At 47.4% G+C, this 14057-nt stretch overlaps 1 protein-coding gene across 2 annotated transcripts in view; it reads right to left on the bottom strand.

Annotated features, from left to right (window-relative positions):
- The window catches only part of LOC130259364 (multidrug resistance-associated protein 1), a 49891-nt gene that overhangs the window by 9580 nt on the left and 26254 nt on the right, over nucleotides 1–14057 (bottom strand). For both annotated transcript variants that reach the window (XM_056503595.1, XM_056503596.1), the window contains exons 15-24: nucleotides 13845–13914; nucleotides 13074–13200; nucleotides 11891–12067; nucleotides 11300–11467; nucleotides 10761–10938; nucleotides 7140–7224; nucleotides 3913–4051; nucleotides 2816–3023; nucleotides 1755–2065; nucleotides 277–476 (exon numbers count right to left, since the gene is read on the bottom strand). In XM_056503595.1, coding sequence (XP_056359570.1) covers nucleotides 277–476; nucleotides 1755–2065; nucleotides 2816–3023; nucleotides 3913–4051; nucleotides 7140–7224; nucleotides 10761–10938; nucleotides 11300–11467; nucleotides 11891–12067; nucleotides 13074–13200; nucleotides 13845–13914 — 1663 coding nt within the window. The remainder of the gene's footprint in view (nucleotides 1–276; nucleotides 477–1754; nucleotides 2066–2815; nucleotides 3024–3912; nucleotides 4052–7139; nucleotides 7225–10760; nucleotides 10939–11299; nucleotides 11468–11890; nucleotides 12068–13073; nucleotides 13201–13844; nucleotides 13915–14057) is intronic.

The raw sequence follows: 14057 nt of genomic DNA, 5'->3' as shown, positions 1-14057 counted from the left end.
TGCCCTGGCCCTTCCCTTGTGGCACCCCCGTGTCCCCTAACAATTGGTCCCTGATGCTCTCCCCACCCTGCTCATCCCATGTACTAAACCTGGACCCTCACAAGAGCCTTTGCCTTTGTTCCCTGAACCTGGATCCACATGTGGCTGAAATAAACATCTCTGTAAAACCCTGCAAAGGCCTTTCCTGCTCATTCACCCCAAGCAACACTGGACGAGCACGCCGGGAGCTGTGAGTGCCAAGCCCCACGTCCCCAGGTCACTGCAGCCCCACTGTACCTGTTGGCAACAATGCTGGGGTAGTAAGCTTTCTGATTCTCATCCACCTTCCTGTCGTTGTGCCTGATGAAGCGCTGCTGCTCCTGGAAGGCTCGGATGACACTGACCCCCAGCAGGGTCTCGTTGAAGTGCGAGTACACGGGGGAGCGGCTGACGGACTCCAGGCGCCGCAGCTGCCGCGAGCTGGCCACGTAGAACCTCTGCAGGGAGAGCAGAGCTGCTTACAGCCAGAGTGCCTGAGAGACAGGGATGTGTGCCTGGAGAGACAGGGGAACCTGTGCCACAGCCAGAGAGCCACGTAGAACCTCTGCAGGGAGAGCAGAGCTGCTTACAGCCAGATGTGCTGCACAGACAGGGATCTGTGCTACAGCCAGATGTGCTGCACAGACAGGGATCTGTGCTACAGCCAGAGTGCCTGAGAGACCAGACAGGGATCTGTGCTACAGCCAGATGTGCCTGGAGAGACAGGGATGTGTGCTACAGCCAGAGTGCCTGGAGAGACAGGGGAACCTGTCCTACAGCCAGAGAGCCACGTAAAACCTCTTCAGGGAGAGCACAGCTGGTTACAGCCAGATGTGCTGGACAGACAGAGATCTGTGCTACAGCCAGATGTGCTGCACAGACAGGGATCTGTGCTACAGCCAGATGTGCTGCACAGACAGGGATCTGTGCTACAGCCAGACTGTGGCTGGATAGACAGGGGAATCATAACAGCTCCCTGCCACCTGGGCTGCTAGGGACAGAGAATCAACTCACACCTTCCCCAACACTTTCAGGCCTAAAGGACCTTTACATACACTCTGCTGCCTCTAAATAACTGCAAATCAACCCATCTCATGCCACAGCCATGTTCTTCTCTTTCTTTTATCAGCAGGTTTATTTCTACAGTGTAAAACACACATGAAGGTTTGCTAATGGAGCCAAAAGGATTTACAAATTCAAGAGCCAAAGTCAAACCCCCAGCTGCTGCTTCTCTTCCATCTGTGCTGGCTCTACCAGTTTCCAGGAGTCAAGCCAGAGTGAATCAAGCACACCCTGCCCACACACAGGACAGGAGTGAAAGGCTGCCATCCACTCTCCTGCTCTGTAAACAATATTCTGATGAAACAGGCACAGGAGCAATGCACACATACCCTCCAAAGGCTACTCTCATGTTTGGAAACAAGCCTTGAAAAAGCCCATGTTTTCCATATTTGGGCTCTGAGCAACAAGCTGTGCAAAATTTGCCAGAAAATCTAATGTCATTTTTATAAAGTAGGTATTAAAGGATTAACTTCTGCACAGAAGTTGTTTGACACTTGACAAAGGAAGGAAATGCTGTGCTAATGTCAGATTATCAGCAAACCATGCAAAGCACAGTCAGTCAAGCATGACTCAAATGTAACACATTCAAATCCTCCCTTGTGCAGGGCAAGAAGTGCCTGAACTGCCAGAGGATGTGACTGCTGGCCCTGGCTCCCCCAGGCAACCCTCCTCACCTGCACAAGCAAGTAGAGAAGCCCCAGGGGTGGGATGATGACAGCAGCTATGGGTGTGGCCAGCAGGATGACGATACAGGCCCCCAGGACGTTGAAGGTGGAGCCCATGAACATCTTGATGATGGGGGGGATGGCAGAGTCGATGGTGTCCAGCTCCTTGGAGAAGCGGTTCACCAGGTTCCCGCTGGGCGTGCGCTCGAAGAAGCTGATGGGACACCTGAGCACGTTGTGCAGCAGGTCCAGGTGCAGGTACCGGGAGGCAAAGATCCCTCCTATGGACACAACCATGGAGTAGCCAAACACTGCAATGCCTGGGAAAGGAGACCATGGTTAGCTGCTGCCAGCTCTCACACAAAGCATTTCCCTCCTTGTGTCACCATTCAGCACTGGCATGTCTCTAGTGCAACCATCCTGGGGTTCACTTCAGGTAGACTCAGCAAGTAGTTAAAAAAAAAACCTAAAAACATCACATTTCCTTTCATTGCTTCTCCATTACAAAAATTGCTGTAGTATTTGAACACTTTCCCTGAGCAAAAATCACTGAATTTGCTCCTGGTGTTTGTTTTTTATTGTGGGGTTTTCATGGCAGTTTTGAAGTGGGGTACTTGGGGTGTTTGGTTTCATGATAAACTCTAAACCACAAAGAGGAGACAAAACCAAACATCCCTGAAGCAGCTTCCCCACAGTGCCCTGGCTGGAGCCACAAAGAGCCAGGGCAGCTGAGCCAGGCTGGGGCTGCAGGGAGGCAGCACAGCCACAAACTGCCCCTGCAGACAGCCACAGCAGCCTGCCAAGGAGACACTTCTCAAATCACATATTTTGTCACAATTTAGACAGCAAAATACTTCTCACTTTGAGAAATTTCATTTACAAATCAAAGGAAAAACACATTTTGTAACTGAATAACTGTACAGGTTGGTTTGCTTGCTTTTTTTTAATTCAAGGTTTTCATTTTTCTATGAAAACCCACACTCAAATCCTTTTCAAAATGCTGCTGCAGGCACCAAGAGCATTAGGAACACTGAACTGGCAGATATTAAAATTCACAAGACCAATCAAACCTTGAGAAATTCCCAGTACTCCATAGACTCCCAGTCTGAGAGTTGTGTTCTGCTGTGTCCCATTGATAACAGGATCATCTGTCCACAGACTCAGCCAGTAGTTGGAAGCCAAGGAGGCCACGTGATTACAGATAAAGAGGAAAATGGCCAAGAAAGACATAAAGAGTCCAATTGATTTCATGTACTCCCAGTACACTGATGCCTTTACCTGAAGAGAGAAGACAAAAAGAAATACTCATTTTGCAGCTGAGTTTCCAAAGCAGCAGCTCCCCCTTGTCCCACACCTATTTAAAGTCAGCATCCCTCTGTGAGAACACAGCAGCTGCACTCTGGGGAGCCCCTGCTTGGGAACACAGCTGCACAGCATTCCATGGAGACAAGCCAAACCCAGCACTCCCTCAGGCAGGCACTCATCATCCTTCCCATGGCATCCAAGGGAAGGGAGGAGCAGGGAGGGAGCTGCCTCAAGTACCACAGAGCATCAGCAGCAGAGCCAAAAACTCCACTGAGGAGTTCCAGCTTCTCTGGACCACAAGACTGTGAAGCCTTTAAAGCAAGCCTTGCTCCACATGCTTGTATCCTGTGATCCATCTTTAACCTACAACAAGCAATCCCAGCTTGGATTCCAGCAGCATTTCTAGGAGGGGTAACTGCCCCTTTCCCAGGAACCCCAGTCTCAGGTTTCCCAAAAAGCCCTGGATATCCTGGGATTAGACACTTATGTCTGCAGTGGAAACTTGGCTTTAATTCATCTGAGGCAACTGCAGATCCTTACAACCAAGGGCAGTTTTCATTGCAACCTCTCTCCAAGAAATAGCTGCAAGGTTTTCATTTCTCCCTCTGCACTTTGATGTGGTCAGGCCCATCCTCTCCCACAGAAGTTTGTGTCAACATTCCTTCCACAGGCAAACATGGGGCTCAGGGTTGGGAGCAGAGGGCACAGCAACACTTCCATCAACTATTACACAAGCAGCAAGGTCAAGAACTCACTCAGCCCATTCTCACACCAGTTACTTGGTCTTCAGAAGTTATTTTCTTCTGAAACACATTTTTCCAAAACTGAAAGCAGGAACAGAAGTGGGAACTGGAGACCTTACCCTCCCAGTCTTGGCTGTGTCAGCCTCTGTCAGCTTCCAGGAATTCTTCTCAGCAAGTGGCTTCTGCAGCTCTGCTGTGCTGCTCTGCTGCTGGGGCTTCCCAGTGTCTCTGCTGTATGTTGAAGAGTTACTCAGCTGCCTGTTTGAAGACATTTCCTTTTTAATCTCAGCTAGACACAGGAGAAGTGCTAGCTCACACCTAGGCTTGGACAGTTACAGTCCCATGGAGACTCCTGAGCTGCCTCTGTGGGGCCAGAGGGTCCCCAAGGCTCCCTGCTGCCCTCAGGACACTCTCCCACCCTCCCTGTGGGGTTGGTTCCCAGGCACCCATGGCAGGTGCAAGGAACAGCCACCAGGTAAGGAAGTCTTGCTTGCACCATCACACTCCAGAAAGAAAAATGCTTTGTGACCATCCAGAGCAGCCTGTCCAAACCCCATCACCAGCACAGCAGCTGCTGGAGTGCAGACAGGGCACCCACTCCCCAGAAAAGCCATTTACCTCCCAGGCACTCATTAGCTTCCAGAAATACAGTGCACCATAGGAACAGAGGCACTGCTAGAGCACTGTCTGGAGCACCACAAGAATAAGGCACAGACTAGGAGGTGGTTTTGGAAAGGTATAATCAGAGTGACTGCAAGCAGAACAGCAGCTGCATCAGGGCACACTAAAGCTCCACTTCATCCATCTGACAGCAGCAAGAGGCAGAGGCCTGAGGAACACACACAGAAGCTGGACTGGCCAAGAGAACACTCTCCCTTTCCTGCAAGCAAAGCCACAGCCTGCTACAACACAAGAGGTTCTCCACACAGAGCACATCCTGAGAGCTGTGTGTGCAGACAGGAACGTGCAGCAGCCTGGAGGGGGCTGCAGCCCCAGAACTCAAATAGCAGATGGCAGCAGGGGGAGCCAGGGCAGCTCCAGGAGCCCAGGGTGATCTGCAGGCACAGGGGGCTGAGCCAGGCACTGCAGAGATCAAACACCCAAAGTGTGATATCCAGGCACTGCAGAGATCAAACACCCAAAGTGTGATATCCAGGAACTGCACAGATCACACACCCAAAGTGTGATATCCAGGAACTGCACAGATCACACACACACAGGTGATCTCAGGCACTGCAGGGATGGATCCCTGTGCGCACACACACACACACAGTGATGATCTCAGGCACTGCAGGATGGATCCCTGTGCACACACACACACACACAGTGATGATCTCAGGCACTGCAGGATGGATCCCTGTGCACACACACACACAGGGTGATCTCAGGCACTGCAGGGATGGATCCCTGTGCACACACACACACAGGGTGATGATCTCAGGCACTGCAGGATGGATCCCTGTGCACACACACACACACACACAGGGTGATCTCAGGCACTGCAGGATGGATCCCTGTGCACACACACACACACAGGGTGATGATCTCAGGCACTGCAGGATGGATCCCTGTGCACACACACACACACAGGGTGATGATCTCAGGCACTGCAGGATGGATCCCTGTGCACACACACACACACAGTGATGATGTCAGGCACTGCAGGATGGATCCCTGTGCACACACACACACACAGGGTGATGATCTCAGGCACTGCAGGGATGGATCCCTGTGCACACACACACAGGTGATGATCTCAGGCACTGCAGGGATGGATCCCTGTGCACACACACACAGGGTGATGATCTCAGGCACTGCAGGTTTGGATCCCTGTGCACACACACACACACAGTGATGATCTCAGGCACTGCAGGATGGATCCCTGTGCACACACACACACACAGGGTGATGATCTCAGGCACTGCAGGGATGGATCCCTGTGCACACACACACACAGTGATGATCTCAGGCACTGCAGGATGGATCCCTGTGCACACACACACACACAGGGTGATGATCTCAGGCACTGCAGGATGGATCCCTGTGCACACACACACAGGTGATGATCTCAGGCACTGCAGGATGGATCCCTGTGCACACACACACAGGGTGATGATCTCAGGCACTGCAGGGATGGATCCCTGTGCACACACACACAGGGTGATCTCAGGCACTGCAGGATGGATCCCTGTGCACACACACACAGTGATGATCTCAGGCACTGCAGGATGGATCCCTGTGCACACACACACACACAGGGTGATGATCTCAGGCACTGCAGGGATGGATCCCTGTGCACACACACACACACAGGGTGATGATCTCAGGCACTGCAGGATGGATCCCTGTGCACACACACACACAGTGATGATCTCAGGCACTGCAGGATGGATCCCTGTGCACACACACACAGGGTGATCTCAGGCACTGCAGGATGGATCCCTGTGCACACACACACACAGTGATGATCTCAGGCACTGCAGGATGGATCCCTGTGCACACACACACAGGGTGATGATCTCAGGCACTGCAGGGATGGATCCCTGTGCACACACACACAGGGTGATGATCTCAGGCACTGCAGGATGGATCCCTGTGCACACACACACAGGGTGATCTCAGGCACTGCAGGATGGATCCCTGTGCACACACACACACACACAGTGATGATCTCAGGCACTGCAGGATGGATCCCTGTGCACACACACACACACACAGGATGATCTCAGGCACTGCAGATCCCTGTGCACACACACACAGTGATGATCTCAGGCACTGCAGGGATGGATCCCTGTGCACACACACACACACACAGGATGATCTCAGGCACTGCAGGATGGATCCCTGTGCACACACACACACACAGGGTGATGATCTCAGGCACTGCAGGATGGATCCCTGTGCACACACACACACACACAGTGATGATCTCAGGCACTGCAGGATGGATCCCTGTGCACACACACACACAGGGTGATGATCTCAGGCACTGCAGGGATGGATCCCTGTGCACACACACAGGGTGATCTCAGGCACTGCAGATCCCTGTGCACACACACAGTGATGATCTCAGGCACTGCAGGGATCCCACACAGGGTGGTCCCACAGCTCAGCCCCTCCTGCTCACCACACAGGGCTTGGTGAGGCTGGTTTGCTGCAGGTGCCTCTGGAGCTTTTCCTGCTGCTGCACCTGGAACCACAGAGCACAGCTTGGCTTTCTCAGGCTGCTGGATGCAGCATGATGTACCTTCCCTCTAACAAATACCATAACCATCACATTGCTGTTCATCCACATCTGAGTGACTGGATGGGGGACAAAAGGGAAAAAAAAAAACAGAACACACACCTATGCATCAGCTTTCCAGGAGCTTCATTCACAAGGCCTCCATTTTCTATAGGCTTCCCTTCCTTTGCAGATGGACTGTTTGTATCTGAGAGGATAAAAAAGTAAATATGAAAATGGTTAGGCAAAGAGACACAAGCATTTCATTTCAATCCTAATTGCCAGTTGCAGTCTTAACATGAAAACAAAGCAGGGAGCACAAGTATTTACAGATACTAACAGCAAACTGACCAGGTGAATAAATCAGTTTAGTTCCTTAAAACCTCCAAGAGAGTTAACTACCAAGACAGGGAACATTTTTCTAGCAAATGTAGGTCAGTAATAATGTAATATAATTATGAGGACATATTTTATGTTCAAGCATGCAATACCACTCCATGTGTGACCCACTTGGACACAAACCCAACACTCCAGCCACTCCTTTCCAAACCACAGCTTCTACACAGTTACTCATCAATTATTTTAAAATGCAATGAGAAGACACTCTATAAATGATGAGTGAGGCTGTAAGAACAGCAGGCATGTGATAGGAAATTTGACTTCCTGCAAAGTTGAGCAAGAAGAAATGTGCAGGATCCTGGTGTTCAGGCCACTGCAGGAACCAGGTGACTTTAAGCAAGAGATTTTCCCATGAATTGTTATCCCACAACATCCCACTTGCACCAAGATGCAGCACACACGAGACAAGTGTCTAAAACACTCCAGAAAACCTGCCAGCTTGAAATATTCACCTTTTCTGCACAGTTTCATTTGGTGTAGTGGAGTGCCATGAGTAAAACTAGGTTCAGGTTATGTCAATTTTCCTTATAAAAACCAAATGTCTGACTCCTAAAAAGTTAGCTGTCAGTAAATGGAACTCTGTTTTCATGTATGGAAGTTATTTTGGAATTTGCAACAAGGAATTTTGCATTTTTGAAGGATCTATGCATAGTTTATGCAAAGGTATTGACCTGAATATACTCAAAAGATATTCAGGAAAATTTGTGTAAATCTAGAGTCTGACATTTTCATGTTTTTATATGAAAGCAAAATATATGCATAAAACAGATCATCAACACAGTAAGTGTGGACTGCTTTCCCTTCTGTGTCTGCAAACTGAATATTGGTTCATGACTCTAAAAACTCAAAAATAAATTGTTCAACGTGGTCTTAAAAAGACAAAGCATAAAATGTGAAAAAGTTTGATTATTTACTTCTAATTTACATGAATGAGATCAAACCAAGATGGGACTGCTGGTTATTTAAGCATTGTTTGAAAGGCTCCCCTATGAAAACCAGCAAGCATTCCACAACATTCTGCTCTAGAACACTGCTGAAGAAAACAAAACCACAAATAAACATCCTCCTCTAAAAGCTCAAATCTGATTTCTTTTTGTAGGCTACAAAGATTTCTTGCTTATACTGCATTTAGCTCTGAGACCAAAATTGCTCCAGACTGTCACAGTGAATCTGACATTTGCACTTGGGGTATCAGCCCACTAATGAGGGCTCTGCTGAAAAAAGAACCCAAAAATGATAAAAGGGAACAGCTGAGTACTGAATGCACATTTGAGACAAAAGGGACCCCAGGGCTCAATCCTGAGTGATCCTCTCTTGGTACACCCACATTTCTGGGGCCAGGGTGTATCTGAAGTTCAAGTTTCCCCCTGAAGTCCCTGAGACACAGAAGTGCTGCTGAGTTACCTACAAGCTGCCACTCCCAGCTGCTGCAGCTCACACAGCTAAGGACATGCAAACCATGCAAATACCTCCTACTGGGCAGATAAAATTCTTCTGATAATGACTCAGTCTCTTGTAAATAAGCTGCAGCTTCTCTCATTACTCCAAGGCAAGCACTAATGCAAAGCCACATGGCAAACAGTTACCTGTTTCCAGAGGTTGGATGGGTCCTTCTAATGAATCTGACTCTAAAAGCACAGATAATTAATGTTTTTCCCAAAACACACTCTTCCATTTTCAATCTTTTCAACCTCACATACAAAACCCAAGGCAAAACCAGGTTTGCTGAAATGCTGGTTTTAATCCCAAGCCACAAACCGAGTTTTTCCCTCCATGAAGCTGAGGATGGGGCAGGCAGCAGGACAGCACATGGGCAGGGGGAGAGGGGAAGGGACCAGAGCTCCCACTCAGGGGCTGGGCAGGAGGAGAGGCCCTCCAGGCTGGAGCAGCAGATGATTCCAGGCTGGAGCAGCAGATGATTCCAGCCTGGAGCAGCAGATGATTCCAGGCTGGAGCAGCAGCTCTCTGTGCTCCCAGCACAGCCTCAGACAGGGAAACCTCCCTCTAAAACTGGGAGTGAGACACCCTCCAGCTCAGCCTGACTCCCATCACTGTGTGATTCTCACAACACTGACCTTTTACACATCCAATAAACATTAATATTATCCCTGTGAATCAGACAAACAGTGCCTCTACTTTTCACTTTTTACCCTGGCAGAAGATCACTTGACTAGAGCAGATGAACAAATTTGCTGCAAGCAGGCCAAGCCTGTGACAGAATCCCCTCCAGATCACCAGGGTGGTAATGAAGCTGGAAGTGCCTCTTATTAGAAAACTGCAGAGAATCATGGCAAAAGATAAAGCACTGGCTCACTTTCCAAAAGAAAATTCAGTAATTAAATGGAAAAATGAAGTAATTTAGTTTAATGAAAAGGATTTCAAAACCTACTTTTCCACATTTGAAAATGGGAGGAGACCAAGAGCTGAAGGGTTATTAAATGAGGCCAATCTTAAAGTTAACTTGCTAACTGCCTGGGGAAGCACAGAGAAAGTTAATTTGCCTATGAATTTCACATACACTGAAGATTGCAGGAGGTCTGACTGTGCCCCAAGTGGCTACAGAAGCCCCTACAGAAAATACACAGAATTCACCTGCACAGAATCTCTTCCCACAGTGAGACACCCCCCCATGCACACCAGAAAACTGCAGGGTATGGGAAGGAACCAGTGGTTTTCCAAATGGAAGACAGAGCAAAAAGCAGGCTCAGGCCCTCCCTAGTTCCCAAAACATTCTCTGCATCTCCTCCCAAACTTGTGTCACCAACTTCACCCCAGCCAGCACCAACCCAACCCTTGCACTTCTCAGCAGGAGCATCAGGAAACCACCACAGGTAACCCAGGGAAGAAAACAGGCTGGAGGGAAAGACTGCTCCCCTGGAAAATCCAATACTGCACTGTTTAGATAAAAGAAAGATAAAGCTGGAGTGTATTCCTGTACCACTGCAGCTCTGTAGCTGCTCTGTAAAGCAGAAGCAGGAGCCAAGGACAGCAGCCAGAGACTGAGCTGCTTCCTCCTCCTCCCCATCCCCCAAGGAATGAGTTGCAGAAGGAAAACTCATCCTAACAGAGACAGGAAGGTGTACAAACCCCAGCTGGCCTTCATGCAGTTCACTGCCACCTGAGAGGAAATTTTACTGCAGATCTGTTACACATTTTTCTAATTTTAAGAAAGAATGTGTGTTTAACCTCACAACCTGCAACAGCCTCAAGGAATAAGCACCTCTACTCATCCAGGCAATCACAAGAAATAGTAATTTAACTTTCCTACCAGTACTACTGTTTTTCCTGTAACTGGGCTCCCTTATTAACATGACAGACAGCAAGGGAGTTTATTTGTGAGCTCACCACTGCTCTCCATGGTTTGCTCAGCAGTGGCATATGTACGGAGGAACTCAGCAAAAGCCCCATCTTGCTCCAGCAGCTCCTGGTAAGAGCCCATCTCAGAGATTTCTCCATCACTCATCACCAGAATTGTGTCCATCTGAGGCAGATAGTTGATTGCATGGGTTACCAAAACCCGAGTCTAAAAGGAAAAAGAAAAATGAAGGGTTTCTGTCATCTCAGATTAGTGAATACCATGGCTGGGCTACAGCTCTTTACTGCTTGAATTCTGTATATAAGAGAACAGTAATGAGGAACAGGCATGCAGCATTTTTATAAGAACATTGTCTTGACTGTTCCAGCAAATAATTTTGAATTACAGAAAACCAAAGTACCTTTCACTACAAAAATACCAGTGCTTTATAAAAGTCCTCTAAAAATTGCAGGAGGATCCTTTCCTTTTTCAGATGCTAGAAACAGAAGTCTAAATATGCAGCTTGACAAACTTGGAATCATTTGAACTCAGCCAAGAAAAAGCATTCCCCAGAGACATGATAACATACTTTATTTCTCAGGATTCCTTTTGGTCCAATAACTTTTTCAAAAATATGTTTTCCAACATGAGCATCAACAGCTGATAAAGGATCATCAAGTAAATAAACATCTGCATTGTAGTAAACTGCCCGAGCCAGACTGACTCTCTGCTTCTGTCCTCCAGACAAATTCACACCCTGGGGAAACAAGAAAACAATCCTTCATCTGCAGCTGAAAGAAGATGTGCTCCTATAGCTTATGAAAGACACAAGTCATAGGTGGTTTATTGCAATTTTTGGAGGGGGGTTTGCTTGCTTTGAATGAAGCTGAAGTGTTCAGAAGATTTTTCTCTTCCTGTTTCTATATATTTTTCTGCTCTACAACTGTGGCAACTTAGAAACAATTAGAAACTGTCACTACAGTTTTATATTTATAACTGAGGTCAGGTTTCTTCCCCTTTGAGGCTTAAAGAGAACAAACTGTTCAGATCTACCTCTTATTCTAGAGGATTTCTGCTCTGAATGTTTTAAATTCAATACAGCTTCAAGATAAAGCACAGTGAGAGTCACACAGCCTTAAGCACAAGCAGCAGCCCTGTGGTGGAGTGGCCATTGAAATACCTTTTCTCCTATTTCTGTTTTGTCTCCTGAAGGAAGGATCTCTATGTCAGGCAGCAGGGCACAAGCCTCAACCACTCTCTTGTAGCGGCCCTCACTCATCTCCCTCCCAAAGATGATGTTATCTTCCAGAGTTGCATTTTGCACCCAGGCTTGCTGAGGAACGTAGGCTACAGAGCCCTGCAAGGGAAATAAAGTTCAGTACTTGAGACTGAGAGCTTGCACAGGGAGTCAAGGCACAGCAGGGCTTTGTGAGGCAGGCAGTGCTAATCCCCTCACAGCTCCAAACAAAGCAGTTCCTGGGCTCCCACCTCCTCCAGAATGTTATTTTTGTAATCCTCTCTACAAGTGAATGTAACAAAGTGCATTGGTGGAAAATAAAGGAGTTCAAACAAAATACGATTAACATAAACCTGGAGGAAACATTTGTTTAGAGAACGTTTGCACAATTACTGCATGTCAAAAGTCATTACTTCTCTCATATAATTATAAACTATGTTCTGCACAGAAGAGTTTAATCTGGAATGCAAGTGTTTAACAAACCCACCCTGCCAAGAGATTTCTGCAGAAAGCAAAGGAAGTGGTTTTCATATCAAAGTCACTTCAAAGGAGGACACTGAGATAATGCTGAGGATTTTGCTTTGAGTGTCAGCTTGGCCTCCTCTTTCTGCACTAATAATTAGTGATTCAACTAACTTATTTTTCCACAATAATTCTGAAGGTGGCCAAACCTACAGACTTTTAAATACAACAGATTTGTTTTGCTATTAAAATAACTTTTTTTCCAAGTGATTTTCTCTGTTAGCTTTGTGCAGCTCTGATGTCCAAGAAAGAACAAACTGCACGAGCAGCTGGACATGTAACATGTTCTTCCACACCCCTCCTGGTAATTCTCTGATGTCTGAGCAGGAAGAACCCAACACTCTCTTCCTCAGAGAGTATGTGACAGGGTCTCCTGATCTTGGAGTGCTCCACTGTTTCATTTGGCTCAATGACACCAGCAGACTTGGATGCTGCTGGGTCAAGGTTTTACATCAATTACAGAGTGCAGGATAAGGCATACACATGGTTTGCCAGGAAAGCAGCTCATCTGAAAGGCTCTCTTCCCTTTTCACAGCACTTGGAAATTCAGGATCCCTCTGGCAATACCCACAGACAGCAGAACAACTCTCCACAGGTGCCACACCTTGACAACCACGTAGCCTTCCTTTTTGTCCATCTCCCCCAGTAATGCAGACAGCAGGGAGGACTTTCCACAGCCAACTTGACCAACAACAGCCACCAGGGAGCCTTCAGGAACAGTGAAATTAATGCTGAAATAAAGTGCACACAGTTCAGCCTTGCTGGCACAGCCCAGCAGTTAAACAGTCAATTGAACCAGTCCAAAACCAGGTGCAGTGTGAACACCCACTGCAAACAGTGACTCAGCACTGAAACTGGAGCTGTCTGAAAATCCAAAATCCTCACACTTAGAACACAGAACATAATCTTAATATGTAATTACTCAAAAGGGGAAGAAAATATACAGAAAAAAAGCACTGTGACCCAATCTTACAAGATTTCTCTCCAGTGTTCTATGAACACAGATGTAAACACAGCATTTTTATCCCAAAGCCATTTAAGGCCCAAGAAAAAGCAGCCAAAAGAAGGAAGGGAGCAGGGCAGAGGGAAGGCACAGCTTGTGGCTGCATTACTGCTTTCAGCCCAGGATCCAGCCCAGCAGGGCACAGTGGGAATCAGGCTGTGAAATGGAGCCTGGGGACATGGGCACACTGTAAACTAAGCTGTAAAAATCTCTACTTCATAAATAAACAATTTAAAAATATATAGAGCTGACATTATTTGTTCTCTTTCTTTATGGCAACAAACTCTTCTCCATATGTACTTCATAATTAGAATACAGATCATTTATGATGCAGTAAGATTACAGAGTGGAATAGAGGGCACCAATCTTTACCTGCTCAGCAAAGGAGGATCAGTTTTGGCCCAGCTAAAAGTTGCATTCTTCACAACAATGCATCCTTCAGCTGCAAAGAAAAAACTCACATTTATAAAAGTATCAATGCAAGCAGCTGAGTTGTGCTGTCCCAATCCAAAGCAGTCTAAGCACACCTGGGCAGAGATATAAAGCTACTTTTCAGAACAACAACAACAACAACAACAACAACCA

This window comes from Oenanthe melanoleuca, chromosome 14 (assembly GCF_029582105.1).
Source record: "Oenanthe melanoleuca isolate GR-GAL-2019-014 chromosome 14, OMel1.0, whole genome shotgun sequence".
Taxonomy (NCBI): Eukaryota; Metazoa; Chordata; class Aves; order Passeriformes; family Muscicapidae; genus Oenanthe; species Oenanthe melanoleuca.
The sequence above is the reverse complement of the archived record's forward strand: the minus strand, read 5'-3'. Positions and strand labels throughout refer to the sequence as shown.